General features: G+C 43.1%; 2 protein-coding genes across 6 annotated transcripts; both read right to left on the bottom strand.

Moving 5' to 3' along the window:
* Positions 1-323: 323 nt before the first annotated feature.
* On the bottom strand, positions 324-21414 carry LOC108875232 (phosphatidylinositol 3-kinase regulatory subunit alpha). Of its 2 annotated transcripts, none has more exons than XM_018663997.2 (17): positions 21206-21414; positions 17864-18344; positions 16037-16166; positions 14166-14258; positions 13704-13775; positions 13347-13463; positions 13046-13244; positions 11697-11779; positions 7678-7783; positions 7311-7409; positions 6595-6775; positions 6375-6500; positions 5158-5300; positions 3907-4083; positions 3744-3818; positions 3484-3654; positions 324-2920 (listed from the first exon to the last, which is right to left on the bottom strand). In XM_018663997.2, the coding sequence occupies exons 2-17, from the start codon at positions 18053-18055 to the stop codon at positions 2731-2733; spliced, it is 2154 nt and encodes a 717-aa protein (XP_018519513.1). In that variant the 5' UTR covers positions 18056-18344; positions 21206-21414; the 3' UTR covers positions 324-2730. The 2 variants fall into 2 exon arrangements, with proteins under 2 accessions (XP_018519513.1, XP_018519521.1); XM_018664005.2 differs by lacking the exon at positions 21206-21414 and adding an exon at positions 20926-21107.
* A 722-nt stretch (positions 21415-22136) lies between these two features.
* On the bottom strand, positions 22137-25425 carry zgc:101664 (uncharacterized protein LOC450064 homolog). Of its 4 annotated transcripts, XR_007814424.1 has the most exons (4): positions 25305-25419; positions 23599-24283; positions 23315-23490; positions 22965-23103 (listed from the first exon to the last, which is right to left on the bottom strand). XR_007814424.1 is itself a non-coding variant. In XM_018664027.2 (3 exons), the coding sequence occupies exons 2-3, from the start codon at positions 24214-24216 to the stop codon at positions 22900-22902; spliced, it is 822 nt and encodes a 273-aa protein (XP_018519543.1). In that variant the 5' UTR covers positions 24217-24287; positions 25305-25425; the 3' UTR covers positions 22137-22899. The 4 variants fall into 4 exon arrangements, 3 of the variants coding, with proteins under 3 accessions (XP_018519543.1, XP_018519553.1, XP_050931055.1); XM_018664027.2 differs by lacking the exon at positions 23315-23490 and having other exon boundaries at positions 22137-23103; positions 23599-24287; positions 25305-25425; XM_018664037.2 differs by lacking the exon at positions 23315-23490 and having other exon boundaries at positions 22137-23103.
* Between the last annotated feature and the right edge of the window lie 245 nt (positions 25426-25670).

Genomic DNA, 25670 nt, shown 5'->3' with positions numbered 1-25670 from the left:
TGAAAAAGTAGCCAGTAGGAATATAGAAAATTGGGGAGGCAATGCATTGTGATATTGAATTGAACCATTGACAAGATAATCATAATCGAATCAAATCGTGAGAGGTCTTCAAAGTTTCCATCTGGGACAATTAATTGACAGAATTGAACTCAACTGTCAGATGTCTCAATACCTAAAACAATCTCAAAGTTGCGAGGCCCGGCCAAAATGTCCTCACAATGATGGTTTCAAACCAAAACCATACAGACATGTACACAAGCAAAGCACGCTGAAGAAAATGGGTTGATTTCTATGGAGAATCTGAACAAAACAGAGACCAGATGTTCCAGGTTTTCAGTATAAAGGCCTTCAGATAATCAGACCAACTGTTTTTATTCATCAGAGATCCTAAACAATTAACTTTTCATGACTTCTTATGGTCTAATGTTACAGGATTTTGTTCTTGTTCACCAGCAGTTCGGTTTTTATTTGAGCTGTTCCTCCATCACAGAATCTACCAGGTGTTACACACAATATTCAGAAAATAAAATATATATAGAGAGAGCTTGAAAAAATTAGGACATTTCCAAACGTTTTGTAAATATGTGCTGATTCTGAAACAGATGGAAGCTTAGAGGGAAAAAAAAAGCTAGACTCCAAAGGTGAGGGCGTTTCCAGGTGTTTCCCACGAAGAACAGAATCCCTCCAGTCCTCGTTTCATCTCCTGTACCTGCTGTCTCTTTAAAGAAGTCATGTCTTAAAAGGAAAAAATAATCCATAAAGACAAAATGCGGTGATTCCGATTTCTATCGTTTTACATCACCTAAACGTTGAATCGTCCACGAGTCCATGAAACAACTTGGGGGTTAATTCCAGAAGGGTTTGGATGCAAAAGTCAAAATCAGATCCAGTTCTCGTCATTCCTGATTTTTTTTTTATAGACTCCCAGTTTTGATCCAGCACAAGTGGATCTTTGAGTATCCAGGACCAGGACTTGGGGTGACAGTCTATTGAAATGAAAGAATAAAAGAATCGTCTGTCCAACTCTGCAAAACTCCAACGTCCAAATGAAAGCTGAAGGAACGGGAACCTGGAAAACACTGCTGATGAGATTATTTTGGAGGGGGTGAGATGGGAGGGAAGGTTGGGGGGTGGGGGAGGCTTTGGTTGAAGTGGGGGGGGTGCAGTTTTTTTTCTCCTGATATGAAATGCGGAACGGCTGATTCGTCCTCGTTTTAAACCTCGTTCAGAGTCACTCACAGTGTTTTGCAAGACGTCTCGCTCAGGATTGTCCACCATTTTGTATCTGACATCATCATCATCATCATCAGTCCAGATGTAGCTCCAGAGACCGGTCCAGTCGTGGTTCTGTTCTACTTCACCAGCAGTTCAGTGCTATGATTAAAGGAGGAGTCCGTCATTTTAAAACCAGACCTCTGCTCGTCCTTGGCTGCAGCTCAGTCCAGACCAGCTCGACCTCTGACCGTTCAGTACCTTGTTTCTCCACAGACAGTAAACCGGGAAACCTCTAAAAGTCTGGACCTGGAGTCATGACGGCAACTAAATCTACCCACTGTCAAATAAAACCTCACAGAGCTTCAGGAGAAAACTACCAGACAGTAAAGAACAATGTTAACCGCCTGTTTTAGCTTGAAGTCACTTTGAACCCTGACACACACGACCATACTTTTTCACCAAGTTTTTTTGCACCTATGCGACAGAATTACTACTAAATCACTAAACTGGGACTGAGTGGATGTAGTGTTTTGTTGAGGATGAGAAGCCGTCAGGAGTGAGTCTCATTTAAGTGCTGTCAGAAAATAAAACTCCCAATCATTTAAAATCTGCTCCATGACTTCATGAACAAAAGGAGGAGCTCAAGATCTAGCCCTAATACTCTTCAGGTTCTGACTGAAATGGGTCCATTAGCACCGAGAATCAGACACCGTAAGGCTGCATTCATACGCAAGACTGGTTCTCGCCAACTGGAAATATATTGTTTGGTTTAAGAGTGGAGAAATACAAACTTTATTTCTTAGGTACTTTCTGACTATGTTTGCACAATTCGAAAACAAAATGTGATGTGATCGTTCCAGTTACATTTGGGTGCAGAGATCTTCAGACATGTTATTGATTTTTAAAGCATCTATAGTTAGTATTTATGGATTTGTTGTTGTTAACCTTTAAATGTGCAGGAGCTGATTTTTGTTACTTAAAATAAAACTCAGTTCTAAGCAGCACCTTACAATAAAGTGTGAATATTGTCATTCATTTTGCTTTTTTACACTGAGCAGGAAATTCAGAGTCGGAGGAAAACTAGACATCATTTTTACTTTCAATGAACTGTTTGCCCACCCTACATCCTCACAGGCAGTTAAAACTCTACTCGATGACTTTCACAGTAAAATGTTTTGACAGAGTTGTAGTCGATTCATACAGGATGTGACTAAGTGTTAAGCAGGATGTGAAGCTTCGTTGTCTTCACTGAACTAAACAGTAAAAGTGTTGTCACTGAGGTCTGCAGCACCAGGACTGTTTGTGTCTGATCGTTATTGTGGCAAGTTATCATAGAGAGCTTTAAAGATGACGTGTTCAGAGTGAAATGTACGGTACTGGTCTGTGAAGAAAGACTTGTTTTGGTGAGACGCGTTGGACCGACGGGCCGGCTCGTGTTCTGGGAGGGTCGGGTGTGTAAACAAGGTCTGGCTGCTGGTCTGCGATGACGGGATAAATCGGGAGGAACCGGGCGGGTCACCGTCTCTGCTGGCTGTAGACGGGGAAGGCCAGCGTGACGTTGAGCGAGTCGTTGTGTTGGACCAGCGAGGTGTGCTGGTAGTGCAGCACCAGCTCCTTCAGGGATCCGTACAGGTTGTAAGGCTCCGCAAAACCATAACCGGTGCTCGTCTTGTTGATGACGCAGTGTTTCACCTCCCCATCCACCCTGAGAGAAAACAGAGAGAGAGGTGAGAATGGGACGATAAAGACAGACTGAGAGCAGAAAGCTGTTACCACTGATGAAAGTGACACCAAATGTGAATCCCAGTAACACCTCACATCTTACTGGAGAAACACTCCGTAAAGAAATTAGTGCTTTTCAGTCCCTAATGTTTTTCTTCCAAGCTGCCTGACAATTACATGAATTACATTTCTTTCATCAAAAGTTACAGAGGTGTCAGTGATGTGATGTTCAACCACAAGCCTCCAGGACATCTTTCAGAACTTTCTTGACCACTACATATAGAAGCTTCTAACTGGTAATTAGAAGTTCCAAAAGACCATTCGAAACCTCTTAAAGGACCACTGCAATTACCAAGAGTCCTTGAACTTTCTAAAGGACCTCTGCAACCTTGCCGTTCGTAGAACCTTTTCAGTAACCTCTTAAACCTAAACTACCCCTGGAACAACCTTAAGAGCCTCTAGAACTTTCCTATCGATCCCTAAACCTCCTTGACAATCCTGAAAATTCGGTAAAGACAGACAGACAGGCAATGAGGTGAGACTTACACCACGGAGCAGGCGTAGCAGCCCGGTTTGCTGCTCTCTCGGACCAGGAAGGTGCCGTCCCTCTTCCCTCGGAGCAGAGCCTCGGCCTGACTGCGGTTGATGTTTCCCAAACGCCACAGACGCTCGTCGTGATGAGGAAGGTCCTCCTCATCTTCCACCATACTGTACTCACTGAGGGGAGGAGGTACACACAGGACAGGTTAGGTGTGGTCGCACCTTTTCATTTGGACTGGGAATTAGTTTAGATGATCCAGACTTACTCCTCTGTGGTGTCGTTTTTCAGGCCGAGCCACTCGTTCAGTTTCCTCTGACGAACTCCCTTCTGGGTCAGCCACCTGACAAACACATAGAGCAGTTGTTAGCATAAAGTGTTGTACCATGTAGTTCTGATTTGGCCTGTGTGTGTGTCTGAGTGTGACGTACATGAGGTACTGGTCCCTGGTCTTGCGGAGCTGGATCAGGTCTGGTTTGATGCTGTTCATCTTCTTGTCAATCTCTCTGTAGTCGGCCGCCTGTTTCTTCAGATCCACCTCCAGGTGGCGTTTACTGTCCACGATCTCACTGATCCGAGACTTCAGCTTATCGTAGTTCTCCATGATCCTTTAGGGATCAGAGGAAAAACATTAAATTATTCGTCTGAAAAAGAAGATTTTTGTTCTGAACATTGCAGAGAAAACAACCCGCTACAGTTTTTATCCATTTTGTCCGTGTTCTTGTGTCTTGATGGTTGTTGGTTGTGTTACATGAACTCATCGTTCTTTGTTTTCTTTCCAGAGCTGAACTAGTCTGGACCAAAATCGTCCATTCTTTACTTGAATGTGGCAGCGTCCAGTGTCCTCCAGCCTGCCTCATATTTTCTACACTTTTTTTGACACTGTGGCAAAACCCTTTCTGTTTATTCAGAGTCCTCTGTGATGTCTGAGGTCAAAACCAGAGATTTATTCAAAAGCCATCAGTTTAAATCTAAAACTTTTAGCAATAAAAAGGATTAAGAACTGAAGTGTTTTATCTAAATACAGTAGAAATGTTTTTTTGTTGATCCCACCATCAAGGCTTGGTGAAACTCAAAGTATGCCAGTTAAATTACCATCTTTTCCTCTCCATTTCAGCCCCGTGTCCAAACTAAAATAATGCACTTTCTCCCAAAAATGGACCATTTCCAAACCTCCAGAGTGAGTAAAAGTTAAAGTGCAGCTCAGTGTTTCAGGAGGAGCAGAGAGAGACTGAACAGAGGCTGTGTGGCTGCAAAGTTAAGACAGAAACTTCCTGTCATCACTAACTTTTTCTCTGATCACACATTTTAAATGTCGACAGCTGCTGTCACATATCAGCTGGCTCATTCCTCACCACAGCAACTAACTGAACAGAGGAAGAAGAGATTAAATCCTGTTTGTTTATTATTTGTTCTATCATTTGTATCATTCATTTATTATTTGTTTATTTGTCTGAGTGGACAACACACCTCCTTTTTTTTTTTTCTTTCTTTCTTCCAGCTTCAGACTAAATTTACCAGCAGGTGGTTTCTTCCTGCAGGCTCTGTTGCCACAGCAACCGGGCCTCCGTCATGTATGTGTGTGTGTGTGTGTGTGTGTGTGTGTGTGTGTGTGTGTGTGTGTGTGTGTGTGTGTGTGTTTTTAAAAGGTCTCTGTCACAGTTGCCATGGTAACATCCCACCTCTGGATCTCCTTGTCGTTGCCCTCTCGGCGAAACTTCTCGATGTACTCTTTGCTGAAGCGCTCCTGAGTCTGACACTGCTCCTCGAAGATCTTTATGGTCTCGTTGAAGGCCTCGATGGCCGTCCTCTTCATCTGGATCTCCTGTGGGACGGGGGGGGAGAGAAAACATGCTGTCTGTTGTCTGATATCATCCCTGAATACAAATCTGACTGATCAGATATTAATGGAAGAGCTGATCAATAGTGTGGTGGCTGTCTGATTCCGAAGAGACTTTCTGATCAGATTCCAGATGATTATCACACAAACCAGGTGTAAAGCTGAGATATGACACAGGATAAAACTTAAAGTCCTGGCTGACCTGAAGCCTCTGCTACAACATAGGTACGAATGGAACTTGTAATTATCACAGAAAATTCTTTCTTGTTTTTCTTTGACCACCAAAATCTGATCAGTTCATCTTTGAGTTCAAGTAGAGATTTGTGGAATATTTAAATATATCGCTTTCATGAGGATGGACCAGACGCCCTAAAAAACATGATGAAAAACACCTCTGAAGACCTATTCTGTTGTGTTGATACTACATTTCCCAGCATGCTGCTGTGATCTTCCAGTGGAAGTTCCACCTTGTGTTACGGTGTGTTCGAGTTCTACTTAGAAGTCAGAATTTCCAAGTTCCTGGTCAGAAGTTTGAACCTGATTGAAGAGCGTTGTTATCAACTGCTGTTGCTAACAGATTAGCAATGACAACAGTTAGTCCAAGATATGTTTGAAATGCTAAACATTTCTTTTTTTGCAAACAGTTAAATCTGAAGTGTTTGCATTAAAATCTCATGTTAACAGCTGAGGTGTTCTTCAGGTGGAGCAGTTTGTTTTGAAGCTGTCTAAACTCTGAAAGAGTGACTATAAAGGCTCTTCCTGTGAGTGTCCATGTTTTTCTGACTTCTCACTTGGAACGCCGTCAACTCAGAGGTAACGTCACTCCCAGTTCTGACCTCTGACCTCCAATGTAAATGGAATGCAGTATTAGTTACTGCAACTGTTTAAACAAGGAAAACTAAATGTGCAGGAACTATTTTTAAGATCCTAATTAGAAGCACATTAGGATTCCTTTAAATCAATATTGTTGTCAATGACCTATTTTGATAAATGTTTTTCTAACTCTAACCTTCCCTCAATCCTCTGAGTGAAAGGAGGAAGTAGTATCCTGTCGTGTACCTGTGACGTCCTGGTGTACTCCTCATACAGTCGGTCATACTCTCGGTTCTTCTCCTGGTACTGCAGGTGGTACTCGTGGAGTTTCTTCCCCACAGCCTCGATGCTGTCCTCCTTCACCACCTGGTCCTGAACGACAACAACACACGAGTCCGATCAGGCAGACATTCACTAACCAACCACTGTGAAACCTGCTGACCGACCATCAGACAGCGTGACAGACCTGTTGGTGTTTGGAGACCGGGTAGAGCAGCTTGACGTCCAGTTTGGGGTTGTACTGGGCCAGAGACTCGTGGCGGTAATGGTTGATCAGCTCCACCACCGAGCTGAAGGTTAAAGGGTCGGAGAAGCCGTACTTCCCCTCTCGGTGGAAAATCTTTATCAGTTTATTGTTGCCTCCTTTCCTGCAGGACGGCAGAGAACAAACAGATTATTTCAGTCCAAAGTGACGTCTGATGTTTGACACATTTGTTGCCGGCGTGATTAGCTACAAATATCTGTAGGTACTGTTTTTGTTTTTGTAAATACTAAACATTATCACTGATCTGATATGTATCTGAAAGCCAGTTCAGATAAGACATGAACTCAAAATTATCGGCTGATTTAACAGAAAATGAATCATCGACTCTTCGTTGTTTGTTGATTTTGAAGTAAAAATATCAAACTTTTGCTGATGATTTACTGCTCTTTTGTTATGATAATCTCACAGTAAACTGAACCTGGTGGTCACATAAAATATCTGAATCTGAAAATTATTACTTATTTGCATTTGTTTTCTAGAGTCAACTAAACATAAAATTTGGTCAATTTTAAGCATTGAGGAGGAACGATGACGAACAGATGAGGCAGGTTTCTTTAAGTTTCTCGGCTGTTGACGATGTGAGGACCTGTTTGTGTGTCAGAAAACAATAATAAAAGCCTGTGTGTGGATCAGTTTACCTCAGAGTCAGAGTGTAATCTCCGTGCATCTTAGTGGAGGCGTCTCGGACCAGAAATGTACCGTCGGCTGTGTCTCTCAGCTTCTCATTCACCTCCTCTCTGTAAAACACACACACAGAAAACACACATCAACCAAAACCAACATACGGAAGAAAAAACACACCACATCAACTTAAACATCTGTCATCTGCAGCCAGGGCTGGACGATATATCGAATTAAAGTTTTCGAAAAAAAGGTCTAAATTGCAAAATCAACACGTTTTTTTTTTTAATTTTAGTTTTCCATATTTTCCAGACTTGTTTTAACTGTTCAGGTTCAGCTCTTAGCCTGGATATAAACTGTATATGTACAGTAAATCTGTGTTACCTGGAAATGTCTCCCCAGTACCACTCAGCGTCCTGCAGAGCCATACTGTTGTTAAAACTACTGGAAGGTGCTGGAGTCGACGGCTTCACTGGTTTAGGAGGTAAAGCTGAAACAGAATCAGAGAGAGAGAAAGGTAAATTAAAACCCTACTCTGTTTCTGATTTTAGTGTCAGTTGCTGGATCCAACAGGGAAAACTCAAATGTTGAAAGTCCCACTCAGTCCCACTTGTCTTCCTCTTATCTGGGGTCTGGTCGTGGTCGCAGCAGGTTAATCAGAGTATTCCAGACGTCCCTATTCCCAGTAACGTTTTCCAGCTCCTGGAGGATCCTGGGGTGTTCCCAGGCCAGATCGGATGTATGTTCCATCCAGCGAGTTCTGGATCTACCCCAGGGACTCCTCACAGTTGGACGTGCCCAGAAAACCTCCAAAGAAAGGTTCCCAGGAGGATCCTGATTAGATTCCCGAAACCATCTCAACTGGTTCCTTTCTATGTGAAGGAACGTTGGCTCCTCACCCTGTCTCTAAAGCTGAGCCTAGATAACCCTGCAGAGGAAATTTCAGCCACGTGTTTCCGCTATCTTGTTGGTCTCTACCCAAAGTTCATGACCACAGGTGAAGGTTGGACCGTAGATCGACTGGTAAATCAAGAACTTTGCCTTCAGTTTCAGCTCCTCTTCACCACATAGGTTCGGTACAACGTCCACATTACTGCTGACGTTGTACCAATCTCCTGCTCCATCCGGCCCCAAGATACTTAAACTCCTTCACTTGGGGTTCACATGAACGCTTGTGCCAAATTTGAAGAAATTCCCCCAAGGCCGATGGGACGAACAAACACCTCTGACCACAGCAGTTCAATAATCCTGAACACTTTATTGGACCTGGGTGTTGCTCACACACCTTTACCTGTGAGCTCCTTTTGTACTTGAACAAACTGGTTTAATGAAGCAGCACCACACCGACTAAACCAGCGTAGAGAAGGAAAATGGAAAATGGAAACCCAAAGCTACAATACAAACAAACCATGGGACAAATGACAAGATAAGCAAAGAGAGGATCACCAGCGGCAGAACGATGTTCAAATGTAACTACACTAAAGCTGCAACAAACCTGTTGGTCAATCTCTGGTAAATTAATCAGCAGCTAATCAATTAATTGTTTTACTAATTTGCTGGTTGAAGCTTCTCATGTGACCATTTGCTGCTTTTCTTAGTCTTATCTGATAGTGATCTAAATATTTTGGGGTTCAAGCAATCAGAAAACATCATCTTGAGCACCAGTCACGATATTTAAAAAAAAACTTTTTATAAACAAAACATTTTAGAGGAAGAAAATAATTGGTGGAGTAATTGATGGTGAAAATATTAGGTGCAGGCCCAAACACTGAAACAAAACATTTGCTTAAGACGCAGATCTGCAACCAAGTTTCACCCACAGCATCAGACGTTTCCAGAACTCATGATTTCATAAAACAACCCAAACACAGAATTTAAACCAGTAGGCTAAACACCATTTTAAAAAATGGCTCAGGACAATTAGCTGGACCCCTGCAACGGCCATTTTATCGTTTACCGTGTCAGACCGCCACCAGGTGTCGGCCACCCCCTCTACCAGCTCCAGGTCCAGGTCTGAGCTCCTACCTGGACTCTGCATATTAATGTAGCAGAGGATCTTCTCTCTTCCTACTCCTCTGACCGGCTCGGCCTCGGCCCTGCCTCCCTCCTCTCGCTCCATCATCGGCCTCTAAACCGTCACACACCTCCGCGATGCCTCAGAGGTGAAATCAAACACGGATCCTTCTTTTCTGGATCTCATGATCTCCTGCCTTCATGCAGAGCGCTTCTGTCCTGCCTCAAAAAAACTGACGTCATCTCCGAGGAAACCGGTCCAGGCTACATTTTCCTTACTGAGCACTATTTTTCTCTCTTTTTAACTATTCCTCTAATTTCTAACGACACACTCGGCTGCACCGGCTGACTGAAATCTGCAGGATATCCTCTGTCTCTGCAGCTTCAGGCAGATCTTTTATATTTGCTGAGGCTCAGCTGCAGAGAAACTAAACAGCCTGAAAACTGTGTCTTTGCATTTATCTGTTCTCAGCAGTCGTCTTCAGTTCAGACATTTAAAACGACGCAACTTTCTCTCCGTCTGCCTCCTTCTCTCCCTCTCTCTCTCTCTCAGCCTCAGTTCAAAGCTCAGGAGAGCAGCTTGGAGATGTGTGACATCACCATCGCCCCCAGCCAATCCTGCGATGGCAGTGATATCACCGAGGCAACACCCCCCTCCCCTCCCCTCCTCCTCTCTGCTGCATCTTTCACTCCATGGATGGATGATGTCATCGTTTCAGCTGCTGCTCAGCCTGTGACCGATAGATCAATACACTGACCGACTGATCAATACACAGACTGATCAATACACTGACTAATTCACTTGGAGACTGACTGAGTAAATAGGCAAATGAAGGAACACTTTCTTAGTGACAGCCTGAATCACTGATCAAAGACTAATGACTATTTTAATTATTGATTAATTTGCCAATAATGCTTTGGATCAACTGGACACACACTGAGGATTCTTATGAATCTTGTTTGTTGTGTTTCCTCACACTGATCGGTCTGAACGTTTGATTTTACGTCACATACGGTTGAGTGATAAAATGCTAAATATAAGACATGGTCGACGTCGACAGAGCTCATTCCATCTGTGATTTGAGAGACAGAGACCAATTGTTGACGCACACAGCACAGAGTGTAGGAGTAGCAGCAGGCAGCAGCACACATGCTAAAAGAGAGCTGCAGGACTGATCCTGAAACCAGGAAGTCAGTTAGCATGTTAGCATGTTAGCTCTTCCTGTTGTCAGTGTGTTTCTGGTTAAATGTCTGAAATAAGGTCTGAGACATTTTCAGGTTTGATTCTCCGACATAAAATGGGTCAGTAAATCCCCCACTCCTGATGTTTGAAGCTTTTACGTGTCTTAAAAAAGGCGGTTGCTAACGAGTGTCTAAATGAGACTACAGAGGTTGTCGGGGACGTTAACATGAAAACCCATCTACTCACCAGTCCACCTTTACAGCATGTATGAAGCTTCTACACACCACATACCACAGCAGTGAGAGATAAATACCACCAACCTGAAACCTATGTCGCATCATTTGAGCACTAACCAAGTTCCAGTACGAATACTAAAACAGTTCTTGAGTGTTTACATCAGTTGGCATATACCAGCTTTTAGCTGCTGTCATGTGTTGTTGTCGGGCAGATAAAAACATTACCAGTATAAATGTCCATATAAACAGTCTGTTGTGTGAAATCTAAAATATGTCGACAACTGAACCGAAAATGTTTTTGAACCTTGACCTTATTGTCTCATACCATCTCTTACCCAGGAATCTCAACCAGACTCCATTCACAAAAACAGGAATTTTACTGTGCAGAACACAGGAGCTGCTGGAATACCACTGCCTCCATCTGAGTTACTGTGTGACTGAAAGCTCCCAGTAAAATTCCTGTTTTTGTCAATGGAGTCTGGTAGTGATATATAGTGATGTTAAAAAGGTCTCTCTCTGAGTATTAATGCCCCTTCTCAACTTTTCATCCCAATCATCACACAAAGCTGTACAACAGATCAATCTAAACAAGCAGCTTTTATTTACATCAGGAGTTATCTGATCAGAGAATAAACTGACGTGGACCAGACTCTTTAACCTCTCAGTACTCGGCTGGTTTTGACTAATTAGGCAGGAAAATCCCTTTTCACATAAGCCTATCATTTTCAGGTTTGTTCTTCCATCCCTCCATCATCTCATCTCGAGGAAAGACGTGACAAACATCTGACATTTAACCCGTACGATTGAGCAACAGCCGTGACTTGTGACAGTGACACAGTTAGAGTGTGACGCTGGTTCACCGCCGTTAGAGGAACTGAAAACCATCATCGAGTAATTCAGACCTCTGATTAGAACCAGGTTCACACAGAGAAAATCTGTCTCAGAAAACCACAACCAGCTGTGTGTGTTACCTGGTGCAGCCTGGTTCATGTTGAGCTCGCTGGTTATCAGAACCTCCAGGACCTGAACCAGAGGATCTGGACTGGACTCAGACCTGAGCAGACACAGAGAAAGTTTTAATCATCTGTGAGTTTTTCTTAAACAAACAGGAAGCTGGAATTTTGTTTCGAACATGTCAGGAAGTAAAAACAGTGAAAATAATCACAGCAGAAAAAAAACCTTTCACACAATAAAAACTAAAAAGGTTTTTTTTTTGGATGCAGCTGCTTCTCAATAAAACACAGTTCCTGTTCTCATGATTCATTTCATTCACATCATCTTGTGACTCAGGATGAAACATCTGCTCAAACATTAACACTTGTTATTTTTTGGAAACGTACCAAATACAATATTTCTAAAAACACAGCAGTGAAGAGACCGAACCTCAGAGGCTTCTGTTCCTGTGTTTCACTCATATTCTGTTGGACGTCAATTAAGATTCAAGATTTCTTTATTTGTCATTTCACTAGGTGCTGATGAAATGTTGTTTCCCACCAGGAATCACTGCTTCAGGAATAATATTAAATGGAGACATAAACTGACCAAAAAAAGTCATTGTTTATCGCTATAAATTAACAAAACGAACGAGTGGTTTTCCTGCTAAAAATAATCCTGATCACGTCTGGAAGGAAAAGAAAATCTGACTGAGCTTCCTGTTTGCCCTGAGTTTGTCCTCTCAGGCAGATCTGTACCTTCAGCCTGTCTGAGCCTCGACGAACTCCACTGGTTTAAATTCAAGCTGAATGTTTCTGAACTGAACTGAACCAGCTCTGAGCTGATGCTCCTGCAGTTTGGTTGGAAGAAGTCACTGCCTCTCAGGCTGAATTCAGGGAAAACAGTGACCATGACTTTTTCAGAAGTGATCAGAAAAAGCCAGTCTTTTGGTTTCAGCAGCACTGCTTTGTTTTTCTGTTCAGAGAATCATTTTTACACTCACAAGCATCAGTGCTGACCTGGTTTACTGCTACTGCCTCCTCTTTTAAAGGAACATAAAAGCTGCTTCTGTCTGATAAACAGAATTAACTTCATATTTGTTTCATTCTTTTTGTTTTATCCATGATTTTCTCTAATCGTTTACTTTGCTTTGTGCTTTTTAAATCGCTTGTTTGAATTTGTGCGTTTGGTGTTGTGTTTATCTCTTGTAAAACAAAGTCAGGATTTTGTAAATGAAGTTTTTCCTTCCTTGTTTCAGGATCTAAATATTGGTGAGTTCACACTGATGTCATTTATTGCGCAATAACACAAAAAGGTCACAAAGTGTCACAACAGCTGCTGCTGTCAGTGTGTGTCTGTGAGCTCAGTGTGTGTGTGTGTTACTGACCCTGCGGTCTGTCTGAACAGCAGTGGACTGAAGCTCTCAGCCAGGTTTCGGGGGCTCAGCTGGTTTCTGGAGCCGTGCAAACAGAGCCGGGCGAGGTGTCGGACCACGCTCAGCAGGGTCAGGCCGTACTGGGCCGGGCAGCCCGGCGAGCTCGCCACACCCCGCAGCACCTGGGCGCAGTCCTCCAGGTCTCGGACCTCTGCGGGCGTAAAACAGGAGAAAGGAGCAGAGATGAGAACAAACTCACGCTTGACCACGAGACATAAAAGTGACCTCAGAGTCGTCTGGTTTTCACGCCGACCTTGCACCGCATGGATCATGTCGGCCTGCAGCGAGGACGGGAGGACGGGACCAGGCAGGTCCAGCAGGAACCGGACCACCCCATCACACAGGGACGACACCTCCAGCTGCTCCAGGTCTGAAAACAAACACACCCACGTCTCAGGAACAAGCACCGATCGCTGTTTCAGACGTTCATTACTTATTAAAGTTAGCGGTCGCTGTGTCGCCTGTGGGAGTGAAACGAGCTGATTGGCTGACGCTGCTGCAGGTCAGATGACACTTTCTAAAAGCTGTAACTCAGCTACATCACACCACAAGATGAGAGTCCTCTTGGTGACACATTTATACTGGGAATCACTTTGAAGCAACTGCTCACCAGTGTCGGCCAGCTGTCGGGTGTCCAGTCCTCCTCCACTCACACTGCGATACACACTGGGACTGTCCAGACCTGCACACACACACACACACACACACACACACACACACACCACATTAATGTTTGACGGCACCTGAAACAAACAGGACGCGTCTGTAGAGCATTAACATGTGATGTGTATCAGTTAGATCAGATTAGCAGGTGGGAACTGAGTTATATGCCAGTGTGGTCGGTGAACAAGTATTAGATATGGAGTCTAAAGATAGAACAGTTTCCTGATCTAGATCAGGAAGTATCTGATCAAACAATAACCCAACTCTCAGTCTGTGACAGTTTCCTACTGGTTCAGGTTCATAGTGCAGAGGATTTAACAGTCAAAGATTTTGGTTGGAATAGAACCAAAGTAACAAGTTTTGTCACATATGAGCTGTTTATTTCTGTTGTCATGTATGTGTTCGGTACCTTTGGTCTCTATGGCTTCCATCAGTCTGCTGAGGAGGGGAGGGGCCGTGTCCGGGGGTCCGAACTGCTCGGGGAGGTCCGGCAACACGAAACCTACAGAGAGAAAACACACACTGTTGAACAAAGTTTCTGTGGTTCAACGTGGACAGAAAACTGTTTATCTAACTCTTCAAATACTAGAGTCTGACAGAGGGAAGTCAACTACAACTCCCAAGGTGCAATTCACTAAGAAACAGCCAATCACAGAGCTGCACGTTCTGCTGTCACAGTTAAAGATTACACTTTGTAGAAACCTAATGAAACAGGTTAAATCAGTTTACTGTCTCTGACTGGTTACGTCTTCATAGCAACAGCAGCTGAGGCTCATGGGTATTGTAGGATTTACAGCCAGCTGAGTTATGGCTGACTTAAAGCTCCTGAAAAACTTGTCTCTTTCTTGCAGAAGAGATGAAGCCTGAGGTGATAAACGTGTGATAATGATCTCAGAGGGCGGTGAAAGGTGTTTAACCTCGGTGCATGTTCCACCTCGAGCTGCAGCCTTCAGGTCTGTGTGAAGCTGAAAGTGAAAGTCTGATCACCTTTATGATACGAGACCAACACGTTCAACTGCCATCAGATTACTGTAAAGGGCTCAGGCTGACTGACGTGACGGAGATGAATAAAGTTAGAGTTTAAAATGGGAGCTAACAGTTTGTAGAATGAAGCTCTGAACATGAGAGACTCAGACGGCTCACAGAACCTTTAATGTGAAAGGGTGAGATCAACAGGAAGTGGAGGTGGCTCTGTAGGTTTGTGAAACATCAACAGCCAGGTTACTGCTGCCTACCAGCTTTCACCACAACACACACCAACAGCAGATAACATCAACGTGCACACACACACACACACACACACTGTACAGTAAACTCAGACACACACACTTCCTGTTCTCTGGTGAGGCTGGTGGCAGCAGAACGGAGATCTGTTCAGTCAGCAACCACAGCCCTGATTAAACACCAGCTGTGTGTGTGTGTGTGTGTGTGTGTGTGTGTGTGTGTGTGTGTGTGTGTCCTTAAATTCAAAGCCTTTAATGTACACATGCTGTTCTGAGGTTTTCTATAATGTGTTTTTCCATCTCGTGGTTGAAGTTCAGGCTCGATAAACTACACAGAAATGCCTTTTATTTCTGTGTGTGTGTGTGTGTGTGTGTGTGTTATTGTGTATATATGTCCTGACGAGGAAGCAGCTGAAGGAAATTGAAGTGTGTGAGTCACACTGAGCCAGTTTCAGGCTGAAAACTGTTCAGAGTTTCTCTGAAGCAGCTGTGGATAAAATCAGCAGCGATTTATTTGATTTAACAGGAAACAGAGTCCAGCTGAGGTTCACGACCAAATACCTGAATAGGTTTTAGTTCTACCTGCTGAGAGCTGCATGCCCATCACAGGAACGCTCGCAGGTAAAGAGGAAACTACCGGAGTTACAGCGAGTTACGATGGGCTGACAAGAGAGACACGGTGCAGTAGGATTTCATGACCGAGCGGTGAACAAGATGCCGACTTTTACCTTAACCGGGTAGAGCCCTAATGAAGTTACTGTTAATATTTACTGTTAAAGACAAAGAGCTCCGTTACAAGACTACATAGAGAGGAAAACACATCCCACAGAGAGAAAGATGTGTAAATCTGCACTATTTCCATATCACTCATGTAATAAAACGACCTTTCAGTCTTGTTTGGTCATCGTCAGGTGGGCGTCTCCAGGGAAACGACGACAGATTACGCCACGAATGCGACTCCAGGAAACCGTTTCTTATTGCTAATCTGAATCTGGATAGAAAGCTCAGCCCTCGTCGTAACCCCATAACACAGAGAAGTGAATCGAGCTTTACTCACCCTCGGACTCAGAGTCGGCTCTCACCGACGCTGCCGATGGCGGCCTGGGTGGGCGGGGCTTTGGCGTGGGCGGGGACATCCTCTTCCTGCCAACAAACTCCACGTACGTCCCCGGGAAGTCGCCTTTTTCCTGATGGCCAGAGAGGGACGAGTTATTGATAGTTATCATGAAAATAACTTTACAGAGTGTGTCCACCAGAGGGCGCTGACAGCCTGAGTTTTTAATTCTGTAAAATGTCAAATATTCAGTTTGCTTATAAAAAAAATTCTAAAACGATTATTCAATCACAAAAATAGTCAAAATTAATTTCAATCCAATAATCATTACAGCTCTAGTTTATTACAAAATAAATACTGAGCCGATACTCTCTTGATAATTAATTAATTGTTTTGAGTAATTTTTTAAGAATATATTTTTAAATTCTCTGATTTCAGCTCCTCCTCCTCAATGTGAATATTTTCTGGTTTCCTTAAGTTTTCTATAACAGAAGCAGTTTTGATAATTAAATCATTTAATAAAAACACTTTGTGACATGAAGCAGAAACTTCAAACCTGAGAGAGACTGAGTCATCCCTCAGTGTCAGTGCAGGAAACCACAGTGTGAGCTGAGATCATTTGCTAAATATCAACACTGAGGTGTTAGTTGCTTTTCCAGTGAAGATGCTCTGTGGTTCAGTGTGTTTCCTCTCACTGTGCAAACAGGTGAAATGGAAACTTAAAGCTGCCTGTAGGTGTGAGAGAGTTTAACCTGACGGACCCGTCACCCAGTGCATGATGGGATAATCTGCTGAGGAGGAGAGCTACTTCAGAAAGTGGTTGGATGGAGATGCATTGGGGCTGGGTGACACGGCTAAAATATGACCACAATTATTTTTCCCTGAAATTGATCGATATCAATACGTCAGCATATATAATCTGTGAGTTTGAAGAGTATCCTGCTTATGACTGAAGCCTGAAGAAACCAGTGGCTCATTAGTTAAATTTACTAACATGTTTTATCTGCCTTAACTAAACACTAAAACATAACTTGTGTGGTAACTTATCAAAAATGTGAATAAAACAAAAACCTGTGACGACTGTGATCACAGATTTCTCTGATAGGACCTTCTATGTAGAAGAGCAGATTGGACAGTCAGCTGTCTGTGAAAAGTATTTCCTGTCTGGCAGTTTGTACCTACAGTCCAGAACTTTAATCGGTTTCCTGAACTCATCAGAGGCATCAGGTCTTTAACTGAGGAGCAGGAAGGTTATATGAACACTTTTCATTCGGACACAATAGATGTTAGTTTTGGTTCAGCCCTGCTAGCTGTTAGCTCTGTTAGCCCTCTGTGTTGGCACTGACCAGCGACATGTTTTTCAGACTCTTAATCTGAGCTTCATCTCATTTAAGGAACCAAACCACTTCCATATGAACATGTTGTGACCTTTGTTGTCAACAGTTTCCTGTTGGGAGAGTAATGTCAGTTCTTCACTTTCGAGCTTCTCTCTCGTTATACTCGTGTTTCTGACTCGTCCACAGCTTTCTTTACTGCCGGTAGGTCAGGAAATGAGTGTGCAGTTATCGCATTTACGCGGCCATGTGATAGGTTGTTATAATAAAATGCCCTGAGCTTATCATCCTATCCAACATAAATTTTATTGCAATCCCAGATCGAGATCGTTTTATTGTCCAGCCCTGGCTTGGAGCCGACAGAGTAAACAAAATAAACAAGCACAGATAACAAACCACTGAATACTTTAAAAGAATGTAAAACATGGAAGATGGAGGGTTGATCTATTCCTCACTGGGTCTTATAGGCGTCTAACCAGTTGATGTGGTGTCCTACCTGTGTGGTTTCGTTGAAGCCCGGCAGCCATCCGATCTCAGACGGTCGTTCCTCAGCTCCGTTGCTGCAGCCGAGAGCGAGCAGCGCTCCTTTACTGACCAGCAGCATGTCTCCGACGTGCAGGTCGATGTCCTCCTCCCTCTCCTTCTTGTAGTCGTACAGCGCCCGGTACTGAAAACCCTCCGAGCTCATCCTGACGCCTGCGTATGTATGGCTTCACAATAACTAACAAAAACAGCTCTGAATAAAAAATATAAAAATAGGGTTTACTCTTATCCTGAGGGGGATCTAATGAGGAGAATCTAGACTAAGTAAATATGGTGTTTCCAGCTCTCTGTGTGTCTCCCCTGTCTCCATGTCTGCTAATGTCCTGTCATCCCTCCAGGCCGAGCCACAGTCGCTCGATCGAAGCGTCCTCGCCGTTCATGAACAGGAGTCTCAGCAGAGGTAGCGGCCACATCTGGGGAGGCGACAGATCAACCTGAGAGAGGGAGGAGAAGGAGGTCAGAGCTTAACGTGAGGAGACAGCGGAAAGAACTCAGTTAATCAGCAGCAGCAGCTACTCTGATGATCGGTCAGCTGTCTGGATCATTTATCAAGCAGAAAGACCAACTGTTCTCTGGCTCCTGCTCCTCCAATGAGAGGATATTCTGTTTTTCTATCACAGTCAACTGAAGATCTCTGGGCTTTGGACAGTTGATTAGGGCTGCAACGATTAGCCCACGTAATCAACGCTGACTTTTAGTGTCGACACATCGTATAAAACCAGAGACTTTGTAAGAGAAACCATCTAAATGTCCACAGACCTGAGCAGGTGAGGTAAAATGTGCACTGGAGCCCGGAACAGGAAGCAGAGACGAAGAGTGTGACAGAAATACTTGTCGACTAATCTAAAAAATAATCAACAGATTAGCTACCAAATAATTTCAGCCCTACTGTTGACCAGACAAAACAAGACGACTGAAGACGTCACCCTGGACTTTTGAGGAAATTTGATGGACTTTTTGTCAGTTCTCTGGTGTTTTTTTAATTTTTTTATTTTAGAAGCAAAACTCCCCTTTGTGTCACACCTCACAGCGTCTCTTTGTTATTCTAAAGTCACTGTAAACCACAGCCTCTTGGGGATTATTGCTTTATTTTTAATGTCCGTAACAGTGACTGACTGACGGGCAGTGCTGGTTTCAGTCATTTTAAAAACATTTAAATTGAAACTGGTTAAAAGCTCAGTTTATTTAAAATCACCCAGTCATACCTCACTGACAAAAGAGGCCAGAGTTGGCAGATGTTAAACATGTCAAATAAAATCCTGTTCAAAATGAACTCTGACTTCATCTTTCAGCACTAGTTTTCAGTATCACTCAGCTTGATATGAAGCTTAAAAACAAACAGATAAAAAACATTAACAGCCAGATAAAGAACACACTCTTTGATATCTGGAGAAGTTGATTTCCTGTCTCAACAATTTAATATATAATACAGGGTTTCCCCCAGGAAGTTGTTCAGAGAAAATTAGTTTGCAGATGAAGGCCTGAACACATCTTCTCTTCTACTGTCGTGTTTTATTTCATAAAGGAGTATTCCTTCTCTCCTGATGGTAGCAATTAGTGGTGTTTGATTCTGCTATAAAACCAATATATAACACTTTGATTTGAGCACTTTTACTCCTGTTTTGGTACTTAAAACACAATAATTAATTAACTAATTAATAATTAACAATTCCTGCTCTTTAATAAAAAGACATTTCTTTAAAAAAAACAAACATCTGACTTCCTCCAAAGACCTGTTTTAATTCCATTATTAATATTTTGTTTATTTAAGAGGCTGGAGGAACATCTACGTTTTCTTTCCTCAGTGCGAAAAATATGCCCCGCCCACCACCTGCACCAGACTGACCAATGAGAGAGCGGCGTGAATCAGGTGGCTACTGTTAGAGTAAACAGCCTCGTTTCTGTTTGTTTGTTTGTTTGTTAGCGTGTTAGCTTGTAACCGGAAGCGACTCACAATGTTAGCGGTTGTGCTAACGCTAACTGTCGTTCTCTGTCTGATGACGCAGACACCCACGTTCACTTCCTGATCGAACAAACCAATGTCTGGCATTTGTACGTGGAAAGTAATCGATTATGAAAACAGTAGTTGATTAATTTTCTCTCAATCGACTCATCAATTAACCAATTAGCCCAACCAGCAGCTCAGAGATATTCAGCTTACAGTGATAAAAAGCAGCCAATCACATTAGAGAAGCTGTAACTGTTTTTTCTTGATTATTGTCCAATTAACTGCACCGTTTATTGGACAAAACAAGAAATCTGAAGACATCATTTTTCGCCTTTTATGAACCAATCAATCAATCAATGAACAATAACTGGCAGGTTATCTGATAGCGCAGTTATCTTTATTGCAGCCCCCAATTAAAGTAATTACAGTTCTACCAACAAAGAGAGAAAATCCGTGTTTGACATCAACATTTTATCGAAATGAAAATAAAAACTGATTAGATAGATATTTAAAAACTTTAGTGATCCTTTGGGGAGGTTCCCTTCAGGAAATTCAGGCGATTAATGATTAACTAGTTGTTTTCTTGATTAGTTGACTGTTTAGTCCATAAAATGGGAAAGAAAAAAAAAACAGAGACAATATAAAAATTTCCCATCACAATTTCTCAAACCACAAAACCCAAAGAAATTTAATTTAACACAAACCCTCCAGAAAATATTTAACAAGAGGCTCATTATTATCACATAAAAATCACTTAAATTATTAATCGATCACAGAAATAGTTGCTGATTAGTTTGCTGCACAAAACAATACAAAAATAAGAAACAAACAAAGGGAAGTTTTAGCATTTAAAACTCAGTCTCTGTCAGGCGATATTAACTGCCAAGTAGACTTTATCTACCTTATTTAACAAAATCTAGAGGAATTTCAGATTAAACTAATAAAGCCGAACAGATGAAAATTAAGTGGTTTACATCCCGATATGTCAGAGATTTTAAAGTATGCCATTTTTACAGATATAAGCCAACATATAAACATAAAACATGTCGAGTTTAAACGGGACTTACGTTTGGTAAACAGAAGAAAACACGGAAAATGGATCAGACTGAAATGTTGAGGTACTTTCCGGTTCACAGCGTTAAACCAAGACAGATTTAATTTCACATCCTCAGCTTGATTCCCACGACTACCCTTTACACATGAACCTCTAAACGTTGTAAAACAGAGTCAGAAAAAGCTCAGACATGAAGCACAGACACAGTGAATCCCTCCAGGAAACGGGAAACGACAATGCATGCCAGCGCTAGCTTAGCCTGTTAGCTCGTACCAGTCGCTACAACGGCTCACCTTTTTTCTGTTTTTCACCACGAAAACCCTCCAGCAGAGCAAACAGCGGACGCCATTATGGAGCAGCGAACAGACACGACGTCCAGATGTTGTCCAAAACTGAAATATTCCCTTATTTTATCGATTATTTCCAAGATGAAGACACTCGTGGTTGAACCGTCTAGATTCCAGTAACGGGAGCAGCGCGTCAAGCTAACAATGACTCAAAGCATTTCCGGTCCGGACTGTCAAAGTAAGAGTGCTATTATATTACAATAAGCGAAGCATTCAAAATAAAGGTCGATTTTTAAGGTAAATCATTAGAATATAAAGACATCTAAACAGTTTATATTCAACACTTCATCCAAAATCCAATTTAGCGACATATTTATCTTGCTAATGCGCGTTATATAACCGAATACAGCGGGCAGAATTGATAACTTCCGGGCATCTTTCAAAATAAAATACTTCAGCGAACATGTGTTGAAAAATTAATGCGTGTTACACAGCGCCACAGACAAAGTATGTTAATTATTTAGGGATAATGTTAGAGCAAAACGTAATTTTTTTTTAGGTTTTTCCCGAAAACTTCTTTAAACATCGTGTGTTTGTGGAGTTAAAAGGACCTAAACATGGATTTAAGAGATTATAACCGATTACAGCTGGAGAGGGAGGCAGGGCAGTGATGTCACATCCGGTAACCTAGATTTTAACGCAGTGTGCAGGGCTGTCAAGACAAGGGACCCTAGCAACAAAGAGTGTGTGTGGGAGAGATGGGGGGTGCACTGTATTCATGCTGTCCTCATTCATTCAGGTCTTATACAAGCATCAGTCTTTGTGTGTGTGTGTGTGTGTGTGTGTGTGTGTTTTTCTGTGTCAGTGAAAAGCAGGCTGACTCCCGGATCATGTGACTGCTGCTGCAGCTTTTCCAGAACAAACTGCACATCACATGTTCGACTGTACGTCCATCCATTCAAAATATTCAACCTTTATTTACATCACAGAGCGAAGAGAAAATCGTTGTGAAAAACTCAGTCAGAACCATCTGTTCTCAAATTCATCAATACACAACACAGACTGGAACTCAGCACAAAGACACACATCTGTTCAGGGCTTTCATTCCCCTCCAGCTCATTACTGGAGTAAATTCTTATAAAATATGAATGAACTTCTGCATTGGAGGATTGGTATCAAGGCACAGAAAGGGTTCAATCAACTGCATGTTTCCTTTTCTTTAGGTGAGACTGTAAAGTGTGAGCACAGGGAGACGTTTTAGTCACAGCTGCTTCGGTAGAAAAAAGAAAATAAAAAGGTAAAAAAGTGGCTCAGAAAAGCAGGCGTCGCTCTGAGGTCTGACCTCAGACGAGGCGTGAAATTCATCAAGTCATGGACACGTCCATGTTTAAAAAGCTCAGTAACAACATGTGTGTAGCAGCACAAACAGCTGAATAAAGAGGAGTTCCTCAGCACCTTCACCACACTGTGACTGTGACTCTTCTCTCTCTGTATCATCTGTGGCTTCACAGAGATAACGTGTATTTTACCCTCTCACTGTCTTTATGAGAACAGATGTTTCCTGAGGATGAACCTGGTTTAACTGATTCTCTCTGCTCATGTTCTGAACATGAATCAAAAACAGGCTTTTTTATCAGTTATATTAACATGAAGACAAATGCAGTGTTAAAGCCTGAGGCTGTAAAGTGTCTGGAGTCCCTCTACATGCTGAAGACGTTTCCCAGCCTGTGGACCGACAGGCTGATCCTCCCCGACAGCTGCAGCTCCTCCTTCAGGAAACGCCCCACCTGCTCCGAGCACAGGACGTCGCAGAACACCCAGATCTCCGCCCGCTCCCTCTGGATGTTGGCGTTGCACGTCGGCAGCCTGGAGCTCCGGACCGACCGGCTCAGAGTCCGCCACACCTGCAGGAGGGAGGAGGAAGGACAGGTGAGGACAGCAACAGCAGAGATGCTCTGCTCTGTTTGTCCAGCACCACCAGGCTGATCTCTGTCAAACATGGACTGTTTAATGATCCTCACGTGTTTAGTGCTGAAACTAATGATTGTTTTCATTAGCAGTTAATCTGCTGGTTATTTTTTGTAATTAATCAATGAGTTGTTTGATCTATAAAACCTGAATCTTCCAGGATCCAAAGTGACGTCTTCAAACAGCCTCATGTGTTTGACTGGAGAAGCTGGAACCGTCGAATGTTTCAGATAATTAACAGATGATTAAAACAGCCTGTGGTTCAGATTCACATCACATCTGTCCGTCTTCACTCTGTGTCTCTGCGTGTCTCCCTCCTCCCTCTACAGGAAGTTAAATAAAAGCTAAAGCAGGAACAATAACACTGATAATATCAGCTGAGACACTGCAGCCTCACTGATCTGCTGCAGACTCAGTCCTGAACCACTGACCTGTTCGATGTCCTGGGCCGTCCCACAGTTGTCCTCACTGATCACCCACTTGGCCCTCTGTCGGAGGTGGAGCCTGTGGACGGAGACCATGTGATGGAAGCGTCTGGACAGAGACTGGGAGCTGTCCAGCAGGACTCCTCTCTGAGTGAACACGCTCCACGAGCGTTTGATGGGCGACTCTGTGTTTTTCTGCGGCAGGTCGGTGACTCGTCTCTCTGCTCTGTGACGCGGTGACGCAGGGAGGAGGTGGTTTGGAGTCTCTGACACACTGAGCGTTTCTTCAGGACGTGCCGTCGTCTCTGTGTGTGGACGGTCGCAGCGTTTATCAGTGTCAACATCATGTTTCTGTGGTTTGTTTTCTGGGAGGTGTGGTTCAGTCGGAGCTGTGTGAGTGTGTGCTCTGCTGTCAGAGGCGAGTAAACCGGCCGAGGAGGAGATGACAGGAGCCGGTCTGGCCGGTCTGAGGGGTAGCCGGAGGTCTGCGGCGGCAGGGAACCAGGGCGTGAAGACCGGAGGAGTCCGACAGGGGAAAGGCTCCAGGAGCTTCTCTGTGGTCTCTAACAGGGAGCTGAACCTGGCTGCTGATCCAGACTGACAGTGCAGAACCACATCCTCCATACAGACAGACAGACCGATCAGAGGACTGACTGCTCCACCCCCCTCCTCCTCCTCCTCATGGTATCAGCTGTCTGACAGGTGGAGGTGGAACACACACTGCAGTGTTTCATCACCACATTTCACTGAGAAAAACACCTGAACCAGTTACACCAGCTCGTCTGTAGGTTCACACTCAGCCCAGCTGAGTGGATCAGATGTGACCTCACATGACTAATAATATATAATAATATATCTGAACCCTCACGTGACACAGTCGCTGTTCACAAACAAAAAGTTAACATGTTATTTTGTGTGAAAATATAAAGCGACATGAACACGATGTGATTCTCGCTGTAGAGAACAGTTTGCTCTGTCTTTAGCTTTAGTTTCTGTCCAGGTACCACACGTTGATGTTCTGCTCTTTAATCCCTGATGTGTATTTGTATATGAACAGGTGATAAAGTTCTCCACAGTCTCTGTTCAACCAGTGGCACAGATTACAAGTCATTTTTATGGAGCAGCCTCAGAATAGTTTCTCACACAGATGGTCTGTGAGGAATCTGAAAATAACCGCAGACCTGCAGGAAGAGCTTTAAAATCCTCACTGACCTGAATGTGTGTAATACATGAGACACACAGTGGGACTGATCTGGATTTCTAACAGCTGATACAGGACAAAGTAACCTGTATATAAGGAGGGTGAAGCTGCACGAGGAGGGTTTATTTAACTTAGTCTCACCCTCACAGAACTATTCAACCAGGTATTCAAGCTAAAGCTAAACACTGAGAGCAGAGACAGAAATAAACTCCACAAACTTCATGTCAGTCAGACAAATACACGATAAACACGTAATTATACAATATTAGCATGAGCTATCAGATGATTTGACTGACACAGTTTAACAACGGTCGCTTCTGTTCTTTTATCTCAGCAGCCTTCGGTTAAAGTTCTACCGGTAGCTAATGTTTTTAGCCTATTAGGCTAGTTAGCTAACGAGCTAAACGCAGCTAACTAGCCAGAAAACCAACAGATGAGCTCTGACTTTCTTCCAGGAGTTAAACATTAAACTGAGAGACACTGAACAGATATTAAAGCAGAAAACACCGACCTCTTTATCAGCTGACGGTAGATCATCAGGGAGAAGCTGCTAGCAAGCTAACACGGAGATTGGTTTGTTGTGCGCTTCCCGGGAACTCTCGCGATTGTTGAGGTAAAGAACGAGATCGTCCGTCGCGTTTTAGTGAACCTTTTCAGACACTGCCATCTAGCGGTCACTTTGACAACTACACCGCATTAAATTAATGTCAATTATCAGGTAAAATCACACGTTTGAAGTTAAATTAATTGAAAAAAATAAGTTTAAAAATACGAGGAACTTAAATTCTGAAGGGAAAATGATAGAACATATAAATAGAACTGGTGTTTATGTTTTCTGCAGGCGAGAGATATTTGTAAATTAATTCAGATTTATTAA

This window comes from Lates calcarifer, linkage group LG13 (genome assembly GCF_001640805.2).
Source record: "Lates calcarifer isolate ASB-BC8 linkage group LG13, TLL_Latcal_v3, whole genome shotgun sequence".
In the NCBI taxonomy this organism is placed as follows: domain Eukaryota; kingdom Metazoa; phylum Chordata; class Actinopteri; family Centropomidae; genus Lates; species Lates calcarifer.
This window is presented reverse-complemented; position numbering and strand designations above follow the sequence as displayed.

Excerpts from the sequence above, each read along its gene's own strand:
- zgc:101664 (XM_018664027.2), bottom strand. The coding sequence starts at position 24,216 with ATGGAGGATGTGGTTCTGCACTGTCAGTCTGGATCAGCAGCCAGGTTC. Across the intron at positions 23,104-23,598 it reads CGGCCCAGGACATCGAACAG|GTGTGGCGGACTCTGAGCCG; the intron begins GTCAGTGGTTCA and ends TCCCTCCTGCAG.
- LOC108875232 (XM_018663997.2), bottom strand. The coding sequence starts at position 18,055 with ATGAGCTCGGAGGGTTTTCAGTACCGGGCGCTGTACGACTACAAGAAG. Across the intron at positions 13,464-13,703 it reads CCGACAGCTGGCCGACACTG|ACCTGGAGCAGCTGGAGGTG; the intron begins GTGAGCAGTTGC and ends GTTTGTTTTCAG. Across the intron at positions 13,245-13,346 it reads CATGATCCATGCGGTGCAAG|AGGTCCGAGACCTGGAGGAC; the intron begins GTCGGCGTGAAA and ends TTACGCCCGCAG.